Source organism: Populus euphratica, unplaced genomic scaffold (genome assembly GCF_000495115.2).
Source record: "Populus euphratica unplaced genomic scaffold, PopEup_1.0 scaffold142.1, whole genome shotgun sequence".
In the NCBI taxonomy this organism is placed as follows: Eukaryota; Viridiplantae; Streptophyta; class Magnoliopsida; order Malpighiales; family Salicaceae; genus Populus; species Populus euphratica.
Window position 1 is genome coordinate 823,746 of NW_011499936.1, and position 17,269 is coordinate 841,014.

General features: G+C 36.2%; 4 protein-coding genes and 4 non-coding genes across 8 annotated transcripts; 4 read left to right on the top strand and 4 right to left on the bottom strand.

Annotated features, from left to right (window-relative positions):
* Nucleotides 1-2,310: 2,310 nt before the first annotated feature.
* TRNAM-CAU (transfer RNA methionine (anticodon CAU)) lies at nt 2,311-2,382 on the bottom strand. Its single transcript has one exon. It is a non-coding gene; the product is annotated as a tRNA-Met (tRNA).
* A 915-nt stretch (nt 2,383-3,297) lies between these two features.
* On the top strand, nt 3,298-4,609 carry LOC105136537 (fatty acid desaturase 4, chloroplastic-like). Its single transcript, XM_011041934.1, has one exon. The coding sequence runs from the start codon at nt 3,531-3,533 to the stop codon at nt 4,440-4,442; it is 912 nt and encodes a 303-aa protein (XP_011040236.1). The 5' UTR covers nt 3,298-3,530; the 3' UTR covers nt 4,443-4,609.
* Nucleotides 4,610-4,836: 227 nt separating this feature from the next.
* LOC105136538 (vacuolar protein sorting-associated protein 22 homolog 1) lies at nt 4,837-7,351 on the bottom strand. Its single transcript, XM_011041935.1, has 7 exons — nt 7,183-7,351; nt 6,965-7,075; nt 6,557-6,692; nt 5,844-5,998; nt 5,395-5,502; nt 5,220-5,309; nt 4,837-5,100 (listed from the first exon to the last, which is right to left on the bottom strand). The coding sequence occupies exons 1-7, from the start codon at nt 7,231-7,233 to the stop codon at nt 4,999-5,001; spliced, it is 753 nt and encodes a 250-aa protein (XP_011040237.1). The 5' UTR covers nt 7,234-7,351; the 3' UTR covers nt 4,837-4,998.
* A 147-nt stretch (nt 7,352-7,498) lies between these two features.
* Nucleotides 7,499-7,570, top strand: TRNAM-CAU (transfer RNA methionine (anticodon CAU)). The gene has a single exon. It is a non-coding gene; the product is annotated as a tRNA-Met (tRNA).
* A 3,909-nt stretch (nt 7,571-11,479) lies between these two features.
* TRNAM-CAU (transfer RNA methionine (anticodon CAU)) lies at nt 11,480-11,551 on the bottom strand. The gene has a single exon. It is a non-coding gene; the product is annotated as a tRNA-Met (tRNA).
* A 923-nt stretch (nt 11,552-12,474) lies between these two features.
* On the top strand, nt 12,475-13,735 carry LOC105136540 (fatty acid desaturase 4, chloroplastic-like). The gene has a single exon (XM_011041937.1). It carries the CDS (start codon nt 12,650-12,652, stop codon nt 13,625-13,627), a length of 978 nt encoding a protein of 325 aa, XP_011040239.1. The 5' UTR covers nt 12,475-12,649; the 3' UTR covers nt 13,628-13,735.
* A 286-nt stretch (nt 13,736-14,021) lies between these two features.
* Nucleotides 14,022-16,536, bottom strand: LOC105136539 (vacuolar protein sorting-associated protein 22 homolog 1). Its single transcript, XM_011041936.1, has 7 exons — nt 16,368-16,536; nt 16,150-16,260; nt 15,742-15,877; nt 15,029-15,183; nt 14,580-14,687; nt 14,405-14,494; nt 14,022-14,285 (listed from the first exon to the last, which is right to left on the bottom strand). Exons 1-7 carry the CDS (start codon nt 16,416-16,418, stop codon nt 14,184-14,186), a joined length of 753 nt encoding a protein of 250 aa, XP_011040238.1. The 5' UTR covers nt 16,419-16,536; the 3' UTR covers nt 14,022-14,183.
* An 82-nt stretch (nt 16,537-16,618) lies between these two features.
* Nucleotides 16,619-16,690, top strand: TRNAM-CAU (transfer RNA methionine (anticodon CAU)). Its single transcript has one exon. It is a non-coding gene; the product is annotated as a tRNA-Met (tRNA).
* The last annotated feature ends 579 nt before the right edge of the window (nt 16,691-17,269 follow it).

Consider the following 17,269-nt stretch of genomic DNA (forward strand, 5'->3'; position numbering starts at 1 on the left):
TAATAATAATAATAATAATAATAATAGTAGTAGTAGTAGTAGTAGTAGTAATAATAAAGAAAGAGAAGAAGAAGAAGATGATGAGAACTTGGAGATGAAAAATTAATGTAAGGATTAAACAATAATAATAACAAATGTCAAGGTTAGAGATTCCACTAATGGTATGTCAAACAAGTATACTATAAACTCTTATTATTCAATTGGAAACCACACATAAAGAAGGTTCCAATTGGATTATAAATTGTTAACATGATTATATTAGTCATCTTATTCAATTAATGCTAATACTTGTAAATCTCGTCAAGCATTCATGATTATAACTTATGTTAACAACAAATCAAGTTCCTTTCATAGCTCAGGTGTCGGTTATACCATACATTATGGGCTATGAAAGTGCCAAGCATTTGTTGTACCAAGTGTTATACAACATAAATCAAGATTAATCATTTAACAAGCAAAGTATTAAAGAGTAAACAAGATAACAAATATAAAACATGTTAGTATCAAACATTAAAGTCCATATTAAGTTTACATTATACTTATTCTTACACCATTAGTGTAACCTTTTCACCTTGATATAATTAACTTAGCTAGACATAATGAAAGAAAGAAAAATAGATAAACAAAATAAAAACATAAAAGTTAACTAAATAAAGGAAAGGAAATGAAAGACATAAACTTAATATTAATGAAAGCAAAGCATAAACATTACAAAAAAAAACAAAGAGAGAAAGGAAGAGCATGATCTTGATCTGGAAACCAAGATGCCTAAATGTATGGCAAATGCCTCCTTTTATAGGCCAAAATTAAGAACTATTGATTTGATGACTAATTGATAAGTGGGTGACCAACTTTTGACTTGGTGACAATCCTTATCTTCTCTTATCTGCCCAAAACGTCATTGATAACGTCAACATTGGAGCTAGTTGCAAACATGAAAGTTGTAGGCAATTATCTTATCTTTCTTGTGTAAACAATTCAGCTCATTTGAATTTCTAGAACTCCAGATATGGCCAAAATACCGAACAGTGCTCGGGCTGGAAGACAGATTCGGGCTTCTTTGTTATTGCTATAATTTGGACTTGATAATGGCATTTTTAGATCTTGGGCTCCATATGAAAGTTATAAGTCTATGTCTTACCTTTCCATCCATATAAATTGGACCTAAATCTGAGATATATATCTTCATATATGACCCAATTATCTGAGTTCTAGAAGTCCAAATGAGCTGAATTTGTTACACAAGAAAGCTAAGACAATTGCCTACAACTTTCATGTTTTCACATGACTCTAATTTTGACGTTATCAATGACGTTTTGGATAAACAAGAGAAAATAAGAATTGTCACCAAGTCAAGAGTTAACTATCCACTTATAATCCTTGAATGCACCAAGCCAAACAAGTAACTTTTGTTTCCTCACATTTCGGGCCATATTATGCAGGTTCATGCCATTCCTCATCTTATCTTGACAGTCAAGCCCGGAATTGAAGGAAAACTATTTGCCCGCTTTTCTATTTTTGATACCAAAAAAGGCCACAGGGATATCAGCATTGGCAGGGAATAGAATTCATTTTCCCAGTACAAGAACTGATTGCTCAGTAACTGTAGATTGAACTGCAATATCGTTACTGTCAAGTAGGGTAGTGGCTGAGACATACGAAGGGCACTCTTGAGGATTGAAAGAAATAGGTGCCATTGATTTATAGCTCTCAAATTAACCTTTGGTTTTGCTGATACACTGATGTGCAAGGGCTGTAGAACAATTTTTACCAGCTTTTCAATTTGAAACACAGAAAATTATTGCTGTTGCAATGTTTTTGGAAAATTATACACTCGATTAGCACCGCAGCTCAGATGAGTGTTTGAGCATGGTCTTTCAATCCACAATGAAACCGCTGCACAAGTTAACATCTTCACCCACGCTTGACTTGTCATCTGCCATCTGCGTTTATCTTCCCAACCAACCTGTATTTCAAGTGGCTGCAATGACTTCTTGGCAAGCTTGCAACCATCGAGTAACACCGACGCATTGCTTTGGCATCCCTCAATTTCATGGAAAATTTCATCAAAATCCCAAGCAGTCCGCAGGGCCAAGAGAATTCGGTGGCTTCAACGCTGGTTTCCTTGGTACTTTTCTGGGAACATCATCATTAGTAACAAATTAATATCAGTAGAAATTGTTTAAAAGTTGTAACCATCCTCACGGAGAAGCCTTCCTTCAAAGTCTTAACAGTTTTTTAATAAAAAAGAATACAGAGGAGCGCGATTAAATAAAAAACTAACGAGTGGGAAGGAAGAAGCTACTCCTCTATCAGAGCCTGGTTTCGATCCAGGGACCTGTGGGTTATGGGCCCACCACGCTTCCGCTGCGCCACTCTGATTCTTGTTTCTCGTTTGCAGAAAATTATATATATACTTTATCAATTCTGAAAAATTGGATTGTTACTTCAAAAAACTTTGTACAAGGATGTCATCTAGTGGAAACATCAATTATTAACAAATGAATTTAAAAAACAATAAATTATTGAGATTTTATTAGAATCGTTCAGGTGTTAATTTAATAAATATGTCAAAATAAAATAGACTGAACTTAATAAAATAAATTAATTAAAAAAATTAAAAACTCACTTACTCAAACAATAAAAATAAATAATTTCAAAGTAAAATTATTGAGAAAAATTAGAAACTTGAAATTGCTATTTAACTCCATTATATTCACATCACTCATACATATTTAATATTTTGGCGATGTCAAATGGGCATCTTGTAGATGCTTCAGGACTTGAATATTCCACAGCAATTTTCACTATCAATGGCTAAATTATTAGAACACCACTCCTTTTCTGTCTCCATCTGTAGAAAAGTTTCCCTCACCAAGTCCACCACTAGACAAAAAGATGGAGAGAGCCATTTGGTCACAACCTTGAGCATGGAAAGATAACCATCTTAAAAAACTGTCCACTCAATTTGTTTGTTGACCTTGGCAGAAATTGGTTTATTTTTATGTTTTTTCTCTTTAAAAAAATCTATTTTTTATATGTGTTTTCATATTATTTTAATTTATTAAGATTCAAAAATATTTTAAAAAATAATCAAAACCAATCCAATTAGCTTAAAAAAACGTTTCCCAAACTCTTGGCATGTGGACCACTATATATGAGACCAAATTGTATGGTCTCTAAGGAGTTTTGTACTCCAATAAGCTAACCCTTTGTCTTCCACCATGTAATTCATAGCTTGTTATGTGTCAAATTCTTTGCCAAGGCAACGTAAAGTGTTAAGAACAAGCTGAATATTAAAAATGTCGAGGCAAAGACTCTAGCAAATAGCGTGTGTGATGCAAAATTCAAAGCAAGGAACTTGCGACTTCCATAACCCCACGAATCCTATGTGCAGACCATAACATTGAAGTCTTTCAAATATCTCCACAAGACCAACAGCGTGATTTAGAGCCACTAGTTTCATGTTTTGAGCTCGTATATATCGCCTCTCAAGCCACGTTGGTATCGGTTTCTCTGAGCCACCCTCGATGTCTATCCTTCCCCAGCACAACCACTGCCTCACAAGGTCCCCAGCCCATAATCCATGGCACCGCAAGCGTATCATCTGCTCAGCCACTACCACCCCTACCAAGCCTAAGTCTAGCCCTAACCAGTTAACCTTTGAGCCAAAGTTTGTAACCCCTCCAAACCTAGTCACCTCTATGAGCACTCCTCCTGTGCTGAATGACCCAAGTTTGCAGTCAACATGGTCTCACCGAACATGGGTAGCAACCGGGTGCACCACGGTGCTGGTTTCTCTAGCTAAGGCCATTGCAGGTGCAGGTCATTCTCATATGTGGCTTGAGCCCATGTTAGCAGGCTATATTGGGTACATTTTAGCTGACCTTGGATCTGGGGTCTACCATTGGGGTATTGACAACTATGGTGATGGATCAACACCGATTTTTGGCAATCAAATTGAAGCGTTTCAAGGTCATCATAAGTGGCCATGGACAATAACTAGGCGTCAGTTTGCTAATAACTTGCATGCTCTTGCACGAGCAGTAGCATTCTTTGTGCTTCCTGTAGATTTGGTTTGTAATGATCCCACTGTAAATGCCTTTGCTGGTGTGCTCGCCGGTTGTATCATGTTTAGCCAGCAATTTCATGCGTGGGCTCATGGCACAAAGAGCAAGTTACCCCCCATAGTAGTGGCATTGCAGGATGTTGGATTGCTTGTGTCAAGGTCACAACACGGTGCTCATCATCGGCAGCCATATAACAACAATTATTGCATAGTGAGTGGAGTTTGGAATGAATTCTTGGATAAGAATAAGGTTTTTGAGGCATTAGAGATGGCCTTGTATTTTAAGCTTGGGGTAAGACCAAGGTCCTGGAGTGAACCTACCACTGACTGGACTGAAGAGACTGAGACCGCTTCTCAGGTTGCAGTCCAATAATTCTGTCAAGCACATTTGTTTTGGTTCGAATTCAAGATGTGTTGTAAATGCATGAAATTTTTAGCAAAATTTAAGAGGCACACTCAGTCATAAGATTGTTTTCTGTAATTCCTTGCATGTTTCGATAATCTCAGGATACAATTTATAGTTAATTTCTCAAAGAACTATTCTTGGGACCACAGACCCGTGGTCATCAATCTCATTCATCTCTTAGTTTTTTTATGAATATAATTTTGTGTACTCCTTGATTAAAAATGAGCATAAGCAACCATGCCCTCTGTACATTGCCATTATTAGAGAGGAGCTTTGAAAGATTTATCTGAAGCAGTCAATCTCATCCACGTCTAGCAGAAAAGAATTTTGTTAAACGCATTTGGCCGAGAGGAGGAAGGCAGGCAGGCAAGGGGAACAGCATATATTGATTTCTGTCAAAATTGTATTTGAAACTTTCAAAGCACCTCCAACACAACAAATACGGAGGAGAAAAATCAAATGCCTATGGCATTTTTATGTCAGTGCACAAGTATAAACGACGTGGAGAGACAAGAACCACGTATTAAATATCAGAAACCACTGAAGTGGAGATGGAAGATACACAGGGGAACCAATAGCGGCGTTTGCCATCTCTATGGCCATCATCAATCATAGCAAGTCCTTCCTGCATTGATACACCAATAAGGATTTAAGAACCCCAAGAATCCAATTGTTTGAGAAGTGATAATGGGGTAGATGAGAAATTGGACTATGTGTAATAAAATACTGGTGACAAACACTTACATCTAATAAAGTATCAAGGGCATCAGTAGCACGACCAGATGTCCAAGAAAGCCGTCTCTCTAACTCATCAACAGTCACAAAACCTTGAGCCTGATAGAATTAAGAAGTTTGATGCAACATAAGAGACTTGTTCTTTGATGAAGATGATATTTTAAGATATGGAAAATAGAAAAACCTGAGCCAGCTCCAGAATTTCATTATGGTCTTTGTTCAATTCAGTTGGAACTGACCGAACAAGCTTTCTTTTCCCAACAGAAATCACCTCAAAACCACTGCCCAATATCTGAAAAGATTCAAGCTCTGGATGTTCATAATGCATCACTCAGTCTATTAACAAACGTTGCCAGGAAACTAACTTGAGACATGTAACTCTATTGCTGATCATGAAATAGAGAACGACACTATTGCATGCTTGAAATATAACAATATGGAAGCAAATGCAAAGACTAATCTATCTTACAGCAAGCATTATGCATCTAAACTAATTTGCAAACAGCATACACATAAAAATGTTCTGTTGCCCCCAGTCAACAGTAGAAGAACTTCACATCGCATTTGCATCTTGTTTCTCGAACAGAGCTAGTATCAATAGAACACATACCACAAAAGCTCCTTAATACAAACCTTCAGCTTACTTATAGCACGCAAACAGTCATCCTCTGACACAGCTTCACGATCACTTTTTCGTTTCTGCCGAAGCAGAGCACAGAGTTCTTGCAGGTTGATCAAACCTCCATTGTGAGGTCTTGTTGCCAAGCATATCTCTACAATTTGCACTCCTGGAGCCAAGTAGATATTTATCATTAATGACATTTTAGAGCAATATTGAATAAGATACTATACGCTGAAAAGACTAGACTTGAAAGTGGAATGCAGGAGCTAGAGGAGCAAGAAGATTTCCAAGATACAACCTAATACCTCACGAACAAAGAATCATATAATGCACCAAAGATTATATGATTCACCATCAGAAAAATGAGACTGTACTTTTTCAAAATACAACATTCTAACTGGTAATCCCCCAAAGATCTTTGAATTTAAAGCCATAAGGTTTCAATCCTCAATAATTAAATCAGAGCTCAATTTGAGACCCACCAACGGTCTTATTACAAAACAAAGTAATTAATTTTAGTTAAATAGCCTCTTAGGTGATGTATTCTTGCAAACATGTCAAATGATTCCAATACAAACTGCAAATAAATGTTCTTAGAATGCATTTATAACATTCTTGTAAGCAACAGATACACCTTCTTGTCTTGCATCAAAGACACTTGAAACCTCAAACACATTTGCATTACAAAAAGCACCATAATAATCAAGAAATAAACAGTACTAACCAAGTTCATAATAGAAGTCACCAATCCCTAACAGCTCTGCCCAAAAACCCTTATTCGATGCCAGTGGATCCACTCCAACTTTAGCACACATCTCATGGAATTGCGTCCTGAAAGTTGGGTTCTTTCGAATATCATTCTGCACCGGCCCACATCAAAATCTCAATACCAGTTTCCATAAAAGTCACAACCTAAACAATCATACTATTTTCCCTTCATTTTTGCTCAAAATCCATCAAAATGAGCAACTGGGTTAGGATTGAATTTATGAAAGAAGTCCAAAATTTCATAATTCTTTATCATAACAGAACTAAACACCTTTAAATTCACGACTTCAGCAGTAAAAGTTTTAACTGTTTCATCTTCAAATAGTAAAATATATTGATATAATACAGAATTCTATCAGCTTACCTTGTGTTTGCGGGCAAATTCTTCAAGCTGGGAACGAAAAGTGGCAAGCTGTTCTTTCATAAGATCAGTTCTTAGCTTTGCTACATTTTCTCCTAGTAACCGATATTGATCCTTCAATAGCATTATGGAAACCAAAAATAAAAACAACAAATCAGCAACAATAAATATTTAACAGTACAACAAACAAAAATGAAACCTACGAATCAAACAACAGTTACCCTTGCAGCAGCTGCTGTTTGTAACCCTCCAATACCAGGTCTCCTCCTCATTCTTCTTGATCAAAGATTGTTTCTTTGATTGATTTCTTTTGTGGGTTTTGATCAAAGCTTTGAACTTCTGAATTGCTTTCTTGGTTAGTAAATTTTTTTATGGATGCTGCTGCAATAAAGAAGCCAAAGAGGGGAAGAGACGGTCAAGGAAAAGAACTATGAAGACAACAAGAAGTTATGTTATAGATTAAGGTTCAACAATCAGAGTGGCGCAGCGGAAAATTGATAAAGTATATATATAATTTTCTGCAAACGAGAAACAAGAATCAGAGTGGCGCAGCGGAAGCGTGGTGGGCCCATAACCCACAGGTCCCTGGATCGAAACCAGGCTCTGATAGAAGAGTAGCTTCTACCTTCCCACTCGTTATTTTAATATTTAATCGCTCTCCTGTATTATTTTATATTTACAATTAGGTCCCTCATTTTATTCTCTAAATTTAATACTGCCCTTTCTGATTTGTAGCACTCCTCCATTTTGTTGAAAATATATAAAAAAGACTCAATTTTTTTTTAATTTTCAATATTAATTCCGTGAGGATGGTTACAACTTTTAAACAATTTCTACTGATATTAATTTGTTACTAATGATGATGTTCCCAGAAAAGTACCAAGGAAACCAGCGTTGAAGCCACCGAATTCTCTTGGCCCTGCGGACTGCTTGGGATTTTGATGAAATTTTCCATGAAATTGAGGGATGCCAAAGCAATGCGTCGGTGTTACTCGATGGTTGCAAGCTTGCCAAGAAGTCATTGCAGCCACTTGAAATACAGGTTGGTTGGGAAGATAAACGCAGATGGCAGATGACAAGTCAAGCGTGGGTGAAGATGTTAACTTGTGCAGCGGTTTCATTGTGGATTGAAAGACCATGCTCAAACACTCATCTGAGCTGCGGTGCTAATCGAGTGTATAATTTTCCAAAAACATTGCAACAGCAATAATTTTCTGTGTTTCAAATTGAAAAGCTGGTAAAAATTGTTCTACAGCCCTTGCACATCAGTGTATCAGCAAAACCAAAGGTTAATTTGAGAGCTATAAATCAATGGCACCTATTTCTTTCAATCCTCAAGAGTGCCCTTCGTATGTCTCAGCCACTACCCTACTTGACAGTAACGATATTGCAGTTCAATCTACAGTTACTGAGCAATCAGTTCTTGTACTGGGAAAATGAATAAGGTTTGTTAAATGTTAATGGTTATTATGATAAGTTGTTGTCTTTTCTTGATCATGCTGTGGAACAGGAATTTCTAACATCTTCTGCAAGACAAATCATAATCTCTGCTGCTACTATTGAACAATTGATTGACCAACTACAATCTTTCATTCCTGTAATTGATCCCTCCATGAATCGTATAAATTGATCATCTAAGGAAAGCCGTAAAAAGCTTAGATTAGATTTGAGTCTTCATTTGTAATTTTTGTGTTGTTTTGTTTTATTATTGTATTTTGTTATTTCTTATTTTTGTTTAAGTGTGTTTCAGGTTTGTCAATGTTCGTTATTTCAGGTGATATCTTCTATACTCTATCTTTCTATCTTAGAACATTGAGGACAATGTCTTTGTTTTAGTTGGGGGGAGAGGGTAGTAGTTGATAAAAAAAATAAAAATTGTTTTCCATTTCATAAAGCATGTGTATAATTGTTGTTACTAGGATGACAGAGTAAATGAGCTCTTTTGTTAAAGTGACTCTTGAGACGCATCTTAGTAACCATTCTTAACAAGGTCTATTATAATACTTCTTGAAATATTCAGCTTTACAAACTCTCGTATTATTATCACTTAATTCTGCTCATATACTCATTTAACATGTATTCTTAAACCTTAATTTTCACACACACACACTTTAATATATGATTGTGGGTTGCACATTGGATTATTACATTATTTATGTTCTTTTGTTAAAGGTAACAACTAAGGGAAAGGGATTGTATATAATTAAAAAGAAAAAAAGAAAAACATGAAAAAAAAAAAAAAAAAAAATGATAAGAGATTGTATATAATTAAAAAAAAAAGAAAAAAAATGATAATAATAAAAATATAGATAAGTTTGGTTTCGTAGCCTCCCTAACCTAAGTAATTAAGCCCGAAGGGGTGTTTTAACATCTAATACCCTAAAGTCAATTGACTTGGGAGCTATTGACCCAACGCTTGTTACATGAGTTAAGGAGAAAAGCTTAAAGTAATCAAACATTGCACTATCTACATATCAGTATCTGCGACCCGAGTTACTAAGCTCGTAAGGGTGTCTTAACACCTAATGCCCTAAGACCAACTGGTCTGGGAGTCATTAGTCGCAAGCTCGTTACATGGGTTAAAGATGCATGTTGTTTTTAAATTAAATGTATATATATTTAAAAAAAAAGAAGAAAAAAAAAAAGAGAAAAAAACAATAATCCCAACTCAAGGAAGTTAACCTTCAACATTAGAACAAAAATTTTGTTTTCTTCCAAGAAAAGCCCCATAATTATATGTTGATACATTGAGCATAAAAGAATGGTTTATGAATATCTTATTAAGAGGTATTGAGCAGGTATATAAATTTAACGAGAGTTTGTTTATCTGGATAGATTAATGGAAGTTAAAAGATGAATACCTTGCTTTGTTGAATTTGTAAATTGTTTTTCTTATTTTAACGCTTTGATTACTAGGGACTAGTAATAAGCTAGTTAGGGGGTGTGATTAGTACTTAAAAGTGCATTTTTATCATGATTTTATATCATCATTTTGCACTTGAAGTATCAATAACTCCTTAACTAAAACATGTTTTATAATAATATATCTAATAATATAAGATACCTTTAATTTATGGTAAATGTTGATTTTAAATGCAGGCCTATCACATAAATGAAAGGATTGATTGATGACTTTAAGAACTTAAATTGCAAAGGCAAAGAGATGACCAAAATTAGAAAAGAAATGTAGATGCAATCCAAACCGGAACACTGTTCGATAATTGGGTCATATTTGGAGCTATAGATCTCAAATTTAGGTCTACTTTATATGGATGGAAAGGTAAGATATAGCCCTACAACTTTTATATGGAGCCTAAAATCTAAAAAGGCCATTTTCAAGTCTAAATTGTTGCAACAACAAAGAAGCCCGAAGTTGTCCTCCAGCCTGAGCACTGTTCAGTATTTAGGCTATATCTGGAGTTCTAAAAGTCCAAATGAGCTGAATTTGTTACACAAGAAAGCTAAGACAATTGCCTACAACTTTCATGTTTTCGCATGGCTCCAATTTTGACGTTATCAATGACGTTTTGGACAAACAAGAGAAAATAAGGATTGTCATCAAGTCAAGAGTTGGCTATCCACTCGTAATCCTTGAATGCACCAAGCCAAACAAGTAACTTTTGTTTCCTCACATTTCGGGCCATATTATGCAGGTTCATGCCATTCCTCATCTTATCTTGACAGTCATGCCCGCCAGGAATTAAAGGAAAACTATTTTCCCGCTTTTCTATTTTTGATACCAAAAAAAGCCACAGGGATATCAACATTGGCAGGGAATAGAATTCATTTTCCCAGTACAAGAACTGATTGCTCAGTAACTGTAGATTGAACTGCAATATCGTTACTGTCAAGTAGGGTAGTGGCTGAGATATATGAAGGGCACTCTTGAGGATCGAAAGAAATAGGCGCCTTTGATTTATAGCTCTCAAATTAACCTTTGGTTTTGCTGATACACTGATGTGCAAGGGCTGTAGAACAATTTTTATCAGCTTTTCAATTTGAAACACAGAAAATTATTGCTGTTGCAATGTTTTTGGAACATTATACACTCGATTAGCACCGCAGCTCAGATGAGTGTTTGAGCATGGTCTTTCAATCCACAATGAAACCGCTGCACAAGTTAACATCTTCACCCACGCCTGACTTGTCATCTGCCATCTGCGTTTATCTTCCCAACCAACCTGTATTTCAAGTGGCTGCAATGACTTCTTGGCAAGCTTGCAACCATCGAGTAACACTGACGCATTGCTTTGGCATCCCTCAATTTCATGGAAAATTTCATCAAAATCCCAAGCAGTCCGCAGGGCCAAGAGAATTCGGTGGCTTCAACGCTGGTTTCCTTGGTACTTTTCTGGGAACATCATCATTAGTAACAAATTAATATCAGTAGAAATTGTTTAAAAGTTGTAACCATCCTCACGGAGAAGCCTTCCTTCAAAGTCTTAACAGTTTTTTAATAAAAAAGAATACAGCGATTAAATGAAAAACTAACGAGTGGGAAGGTAGAAGCAACTCTTCTATCAGAGCCTGGTTTCGATCCAGGGACCTGTGGGTTATGGGCCCACCACGCTTCCGCTGCGCCACTCTGATTCTTGTTTCTCGTTTGCAGAAAATTATATATATAGTTTATCAATTCTGAAAATCAAAAAGCTTTTATCTTGTACAAGGATGTCAACTAGTGGAAACATCAATTATTAACAAATGAATTTAAAAAACAATAAATTATTGAGATTTTATTAGAATCGTTCAGGTGTTAATTTAATAAATATGTCAAAATAAAATAGACTGAACTTAATAAAAAAAATTAATTAAAAAAATTTAAAATTCACTTTCTCAAACAATAAAAATAAATAATTTCAAACTAAAATTATTGAGAAAAATTAGAAACTTGAAATTGCTATTTAACTCCATTATATTCACATCACTCATACATATTTAATATTTTGCCGATGTCAAATGGGCATCTTGTAGATGCTTCAGGACTTGAATATTCCACACCAATTTTCACTATCAATGGCTAAATTATTAGAACACCACTCCTTTTCTGTCTCCATCTGTAGAAAAGTTTCCCTCACCAAGTCCACCACTAGACTAAAAGATGGAGAGAGCCATTTGGTCACAACCTTGAGCATGGAAAGATAACCATCTTAAAAAACTGTCCACTCAATTTGTTTGTCGACCTTGGCAGAAATTGGTTTATTTTTATGCCTTTTCTCTTTAATAAAATCTATTTTTTATATGTGTTTTTATATTATTTTAATTTATTAATATTCAAAAATATTTTAAAAAAATCACTAAAACAATATCAAACATGTTCAAAACCAATCCAATTAGCTTAAAAAAAAAAGTTTCCCAAACTCTTGGCATGTGGACCACTATATATGAGACCAAATTGAATGGTCTCTAAGGAGTTTTGTACTCCAATAAGCTAACCCTTTGTCTTCCACCATGTAATTCATAGCTTGTTATGTGTCAAATTCTTTGCCAAGGCAACGTAAAGTGTTAAGAACAAGCTGAATATTAAAAATGTCGAGGCAAAGACTCTAGCAAATAGCGTGTGTGATGCAAAATTCAAAGCAAGGAACTTGCGACTTCCATAACCCCACGAATCCTATGTGCAGACCATAACATTGAAGTCTTTCAAATATCTCCACAAGACCAACAGCGTGATTTAGAGCCACTAGTTTCATGTTTCGAGCTCGTATATATCACCTCTCAAGCCACGTTGGTATCGGTTTCTCTGAGCCACCCTCGATGTCTATCCTTCCCCAGCACAACCACTGCCTCACAAGGTCCCCAGCCCATAATCCATGGCACCGCAAGCGTATCATCTGCTCAGCCACTACCACCCCTACCAAGCCTAAGTCTAGCCCTAACCAGTTAACCTTTGAGCCAAAGTTTGTAACCCCTCCAAACCTAGTCACCTCTATGAGCACTCCTCCTGTGCTGAATGACCCAAGTTTGCAGTCAACATGGTCTCACCGAACATGGGTAGCAACCGGGTGCACCACGGTGCTGGTTTCTCTAGCTAAGGCCATTGCAGGTGCAGGTCATTCTCATATGTGGCTTGAGCCCATGTTAGCTGGCTATATTGGGTACATTTTAGCTGACCTTGGATCTGGGGTCTACCATTGGGGTATTGACAACTATGGTGATGGATCAACACCGATTTTTGGCAATCAAATTGAAGCGTTTCAAGGTCATCATAAGTGGCCATGGACAATAACTAGGCGTCAGTTTGCTAATAACTTGCATGCTCTTGCACGAGCAGTAGCATTCTTTGTGCTTCCTGTAGATTTGGTTTGTAATGATCCCACTGTAAATGCCTTTGCTGGTGTGCTCGCCGGTTGTATCATGTTTAGCCAGCAATTTCATGCGTGGGCTCATGGCACAAAGAGCAAGTTACCCCCCATAGTAGTGGCATTGCAGGATGTTGGATTGCTTGTGTCAAGGTCACAACACGGTGCTCATCATCGGCAGCCATATAACAACAATTATTGCATAGTGAGTGGAGTTTGGAATGAATTCTTGGATAAGAATAAGGTTTTTGAGGCATTAGAGATGGCCTTGTATTTTAAGCTTGGGGTAAGACCAAGGTCCTGGAGTGAACCTACCACTGACTGGACTGAAGAGACTGAGACCGCTTCTCAGGTTGCAGTCCAATAATTCTGTCAAGCACATTTGTTTTGGTTCGAATTCAAGATGTGTTGTAAATGCATGAAATTTTTAGCAAAATTTAAGAGGCACACTCAGTCATAAGATTGTTTTCTGTAATTCCTTGCATGTTTGGATAATCTCAGGATACAATTTATAGTTAATTTCTCAAAGAACTATTCTTGGGACCACAGACCCGTGGTCATCAATCTCATTCATCTCTTAGTTTTTTTATGAATATAATTTTGTGTACTCCTTGATTAAAAATGAGCATAAGCAACCATGCCCTCTGTACATTGCCATTATTAGAGAGGAGCTTTGAAAGATTTATCTGAAGCAGTCAATCTCATCCACGTCTAGCAGAAAAGAATTTTGTTAAACGCATTTGGCCGAGAGGAGGAAGGCAGGCAGGCAAGGGGAACAGCATATATTGATTTCTGTCAAAATTGTATTTGAAACTTTCAAAGCACCTCCAACACAACAAATACGGAGGAGAAAAATCAAATGCCTATGGCATTTTTATGTCAGTGCACAAGTATAAACGACGTGGAGAGACAAGAACCACGTATTAAATATCAGAAACCACTGAAGTGGAGATGGAAGATACACAGGGGAACCAATAGCGGCGTTTGCCATCTCTATGGCCATCATCAATCATAGCAAGTCCTTCCTGCATTGATACACCAATAAGGATTTAAGAACCCCAAGAATCCAATTGTTTGAGAAGTGATAATGGGGTAGATGAGAAATTGGACTATGTGTAATAAAATACTGGTGACAAACACTTACATCTAATAAAGTATCAAGGGCATCAGTAGCACGACCAGATGTCCAAGAAAGCCGTCTCTCTAACTCATCAACAGTCACAAAACCTTGAGCCTGATAGAATTAAGAAGTTTGATGCAACATAAGAGACTTGTTCTTTGATGAAGATGATATTTTAAGATATGGAAAATAGAAAAACCTGAGCCAGCTCCAGAATTTCATTATGGTCTTTGTTCAATTCAGTTGGAACTGACCGAACAAGCTTTCTTTTCCCAACAGAAATCACCTCAAAACCACTGCCCAATATCTGAAAAGATTCAAGCTCTGGATGTTCATAATGCATCACTCAGTCTATTAACAAACGTTGCCAGGAAACTAACTTGAGACATGTAACTCTATTGCTGATCATGAAATAGAGAACGACACTATTGCATGCTTGAAATATAACAATATGGAAGCAAATGCAAAGACTAATCTAACTTACAGCAAGCATTATGCATCTAAACTAATTTGCAAACAGCATACACATAAAAATGTTCTGTTGCCCCCAGTCAACAGTAGAAGAACTTCACATCGCATTTGCATCTTGTTTCTCAAACAGAGCTAGTATCAATAGAACACATACCACAAAAGCTCCTTAATACAAACCTTCAGCTTACTTATAGCACGCAAACAGTCATCCTCTGACACAGCTTCACGATCACTTTTTCGTTTCTGCCGAAGCAGAGCACAGAGTTCTTGCAGGTTGATCAAACCTCCATTGTGAGGTCTTGTTGCCAAGCATATCTCTACAATTTGCACTCCTGGAGCCAAGTAGATATTTATCATTAATGACATTTTAGAGCAATATTGAATAAGATACTATACGCTGAAAAGACTAGACTTGAAAGTGGAATGCAGGAGCTAGAGGAGCAAGAAGATTTCCAAGATACAACCTAATACCTCACGAACAAAGAATCATATAATGCACCAAAGATTATATGATTCACCATCAGAAAAATGAGACTGTACTTTTTCAAAATACAACATTCTAACTGGTAATCCCCCAAAGATCTTTGAATTTAAAGCCATAAGGTTTCAATCCTCAATAATTAAATCAGAGCTCAATTTGAGACCCACCAACGGTCTTATTACAAAACAAAGTAATTAATTTTAGTTAAATAGCCTCTTAGGTGATGTATTCTTGCAAACATGTCAAATGATTCCAATACAAACTGCAAATAAATGTTCTTAGAATGCATTTATAACATTCTTGTAAGCAACAGATACACCTTCTTGTCTTGCATCAAAGACACTTGAAACCTCAAACACATTTGCATTACAAAAAGCACCATAATAATCAAGAAATAAACAGTACTAACCAAGTTCATAATAGAAGTCACCAATCCCTAACAGCTCTGCCCAAAAACCCTTATTCGATGCCAGTGGATCCACTCCAACTTTAGCACACATCTCATGGAATTGCGTCCTGAAAGTTGGGTTCTTTCGAATATCATTCTGCACCAGCCCACATCAAAATCTCAATACCAGTTTCCATAAAAGTCACAACCTAAACAATCATACTATTTTCCCTTCATTTTTGCTCAAAATCCATCAAAATGAGCAACTGGGTTAGGATTGAATTTATGAAAGAAGTCCAAAATTTCATAATTCTTTATCATAACAGAACTAAACACCTTTAAATTCACGACTTCAGCAGTAAAAGTTTTAACTGTTTCATCTTCAAATAGTAAAATATATTGATATAATACAGAATTCTATCAGCTTACCTTGTGTTTGCGGGCAAATTCTTCAAGCTGGGAACGAAAAGTGGCAAGCTGTTCTTTCATAAGATCAGTTCTTAGCTTTGCTACATTTTCTCCTAGTAACCGATATTGATCCTTCAATAGCATTATGGAAACCAAAAATAAAAACAACAAATCAGCAACAATAAATATTTAACAGTACAACAAACAAAAATGAAACCTACGAATCAAACAACAGTTACCCTTGCAGCAGCTGCTGTTTGTAACCCTCCAATACCAGGTCTCCTCCTCATTCTTCTTGATCAAAGATTGTTTCTTTGATTGATTTCTTTTGTGGGTTTTGATCAAAGCTTTGAACTTCTGAATTGCTTTCTTGGTTAGTAAATTTTTTTATGGATGCTGCTGCAATAAAGAAGCCAAAGAGGGGAAGAGACGGTCAAGGAAAAGAACTATGAAGACAACAAGAAGTTATGTTATAGATTAAGGTTCAACAATCAGAGTGGCGCAGCGGAAGCGTGGTGGGCCCATAACCCACAGGTCCCTGGATCGAAACCAGGCTCTGATAGAAGAGTAGCTTCTACCTTCCCACTCGTTATTTTAATATTTAATCGCTCTCCTGTATTATTTTATATTTACAATTAGGTCCCTCATTTTATTCTCTAAATTTAATACTGCCCTTTCTGATTTGTAGCACTCCTCCATTTTGTTGAAAATATATAAAAAAGACTCAATTTTTTTTTAATTTTCAATATTAATATATCAAAATTATTAAAAAACACTTAATAAACATCAATTTAATATTTTTTCAAGAAAAAAACATTTTAAAAAATATATTTAAACCACATAAGCAAATATAATCTTAAAGTAGATTAAAAAAAACCACTATATGAATTTGATGGAAGGATGATCTAGCTTAAGATGAAGGAGGGTATTGAACAAAACTAGAAGACTCTCAAGGAGAGCTTTCTCCACGAGGATCGGTCGTTTGAAACTCTTACCAATTTCTAAAGATATTGCTACTGATAATGTCTGCATAAAGCATGGTGATGCGAGCAAGTTCCCTTCATGTGCTCATCTTTATTTAATTATTTGTTAGTTCTCTGGGCCAAGCTCGACAGCCTGCCAAACACCAAGTCTATATCGT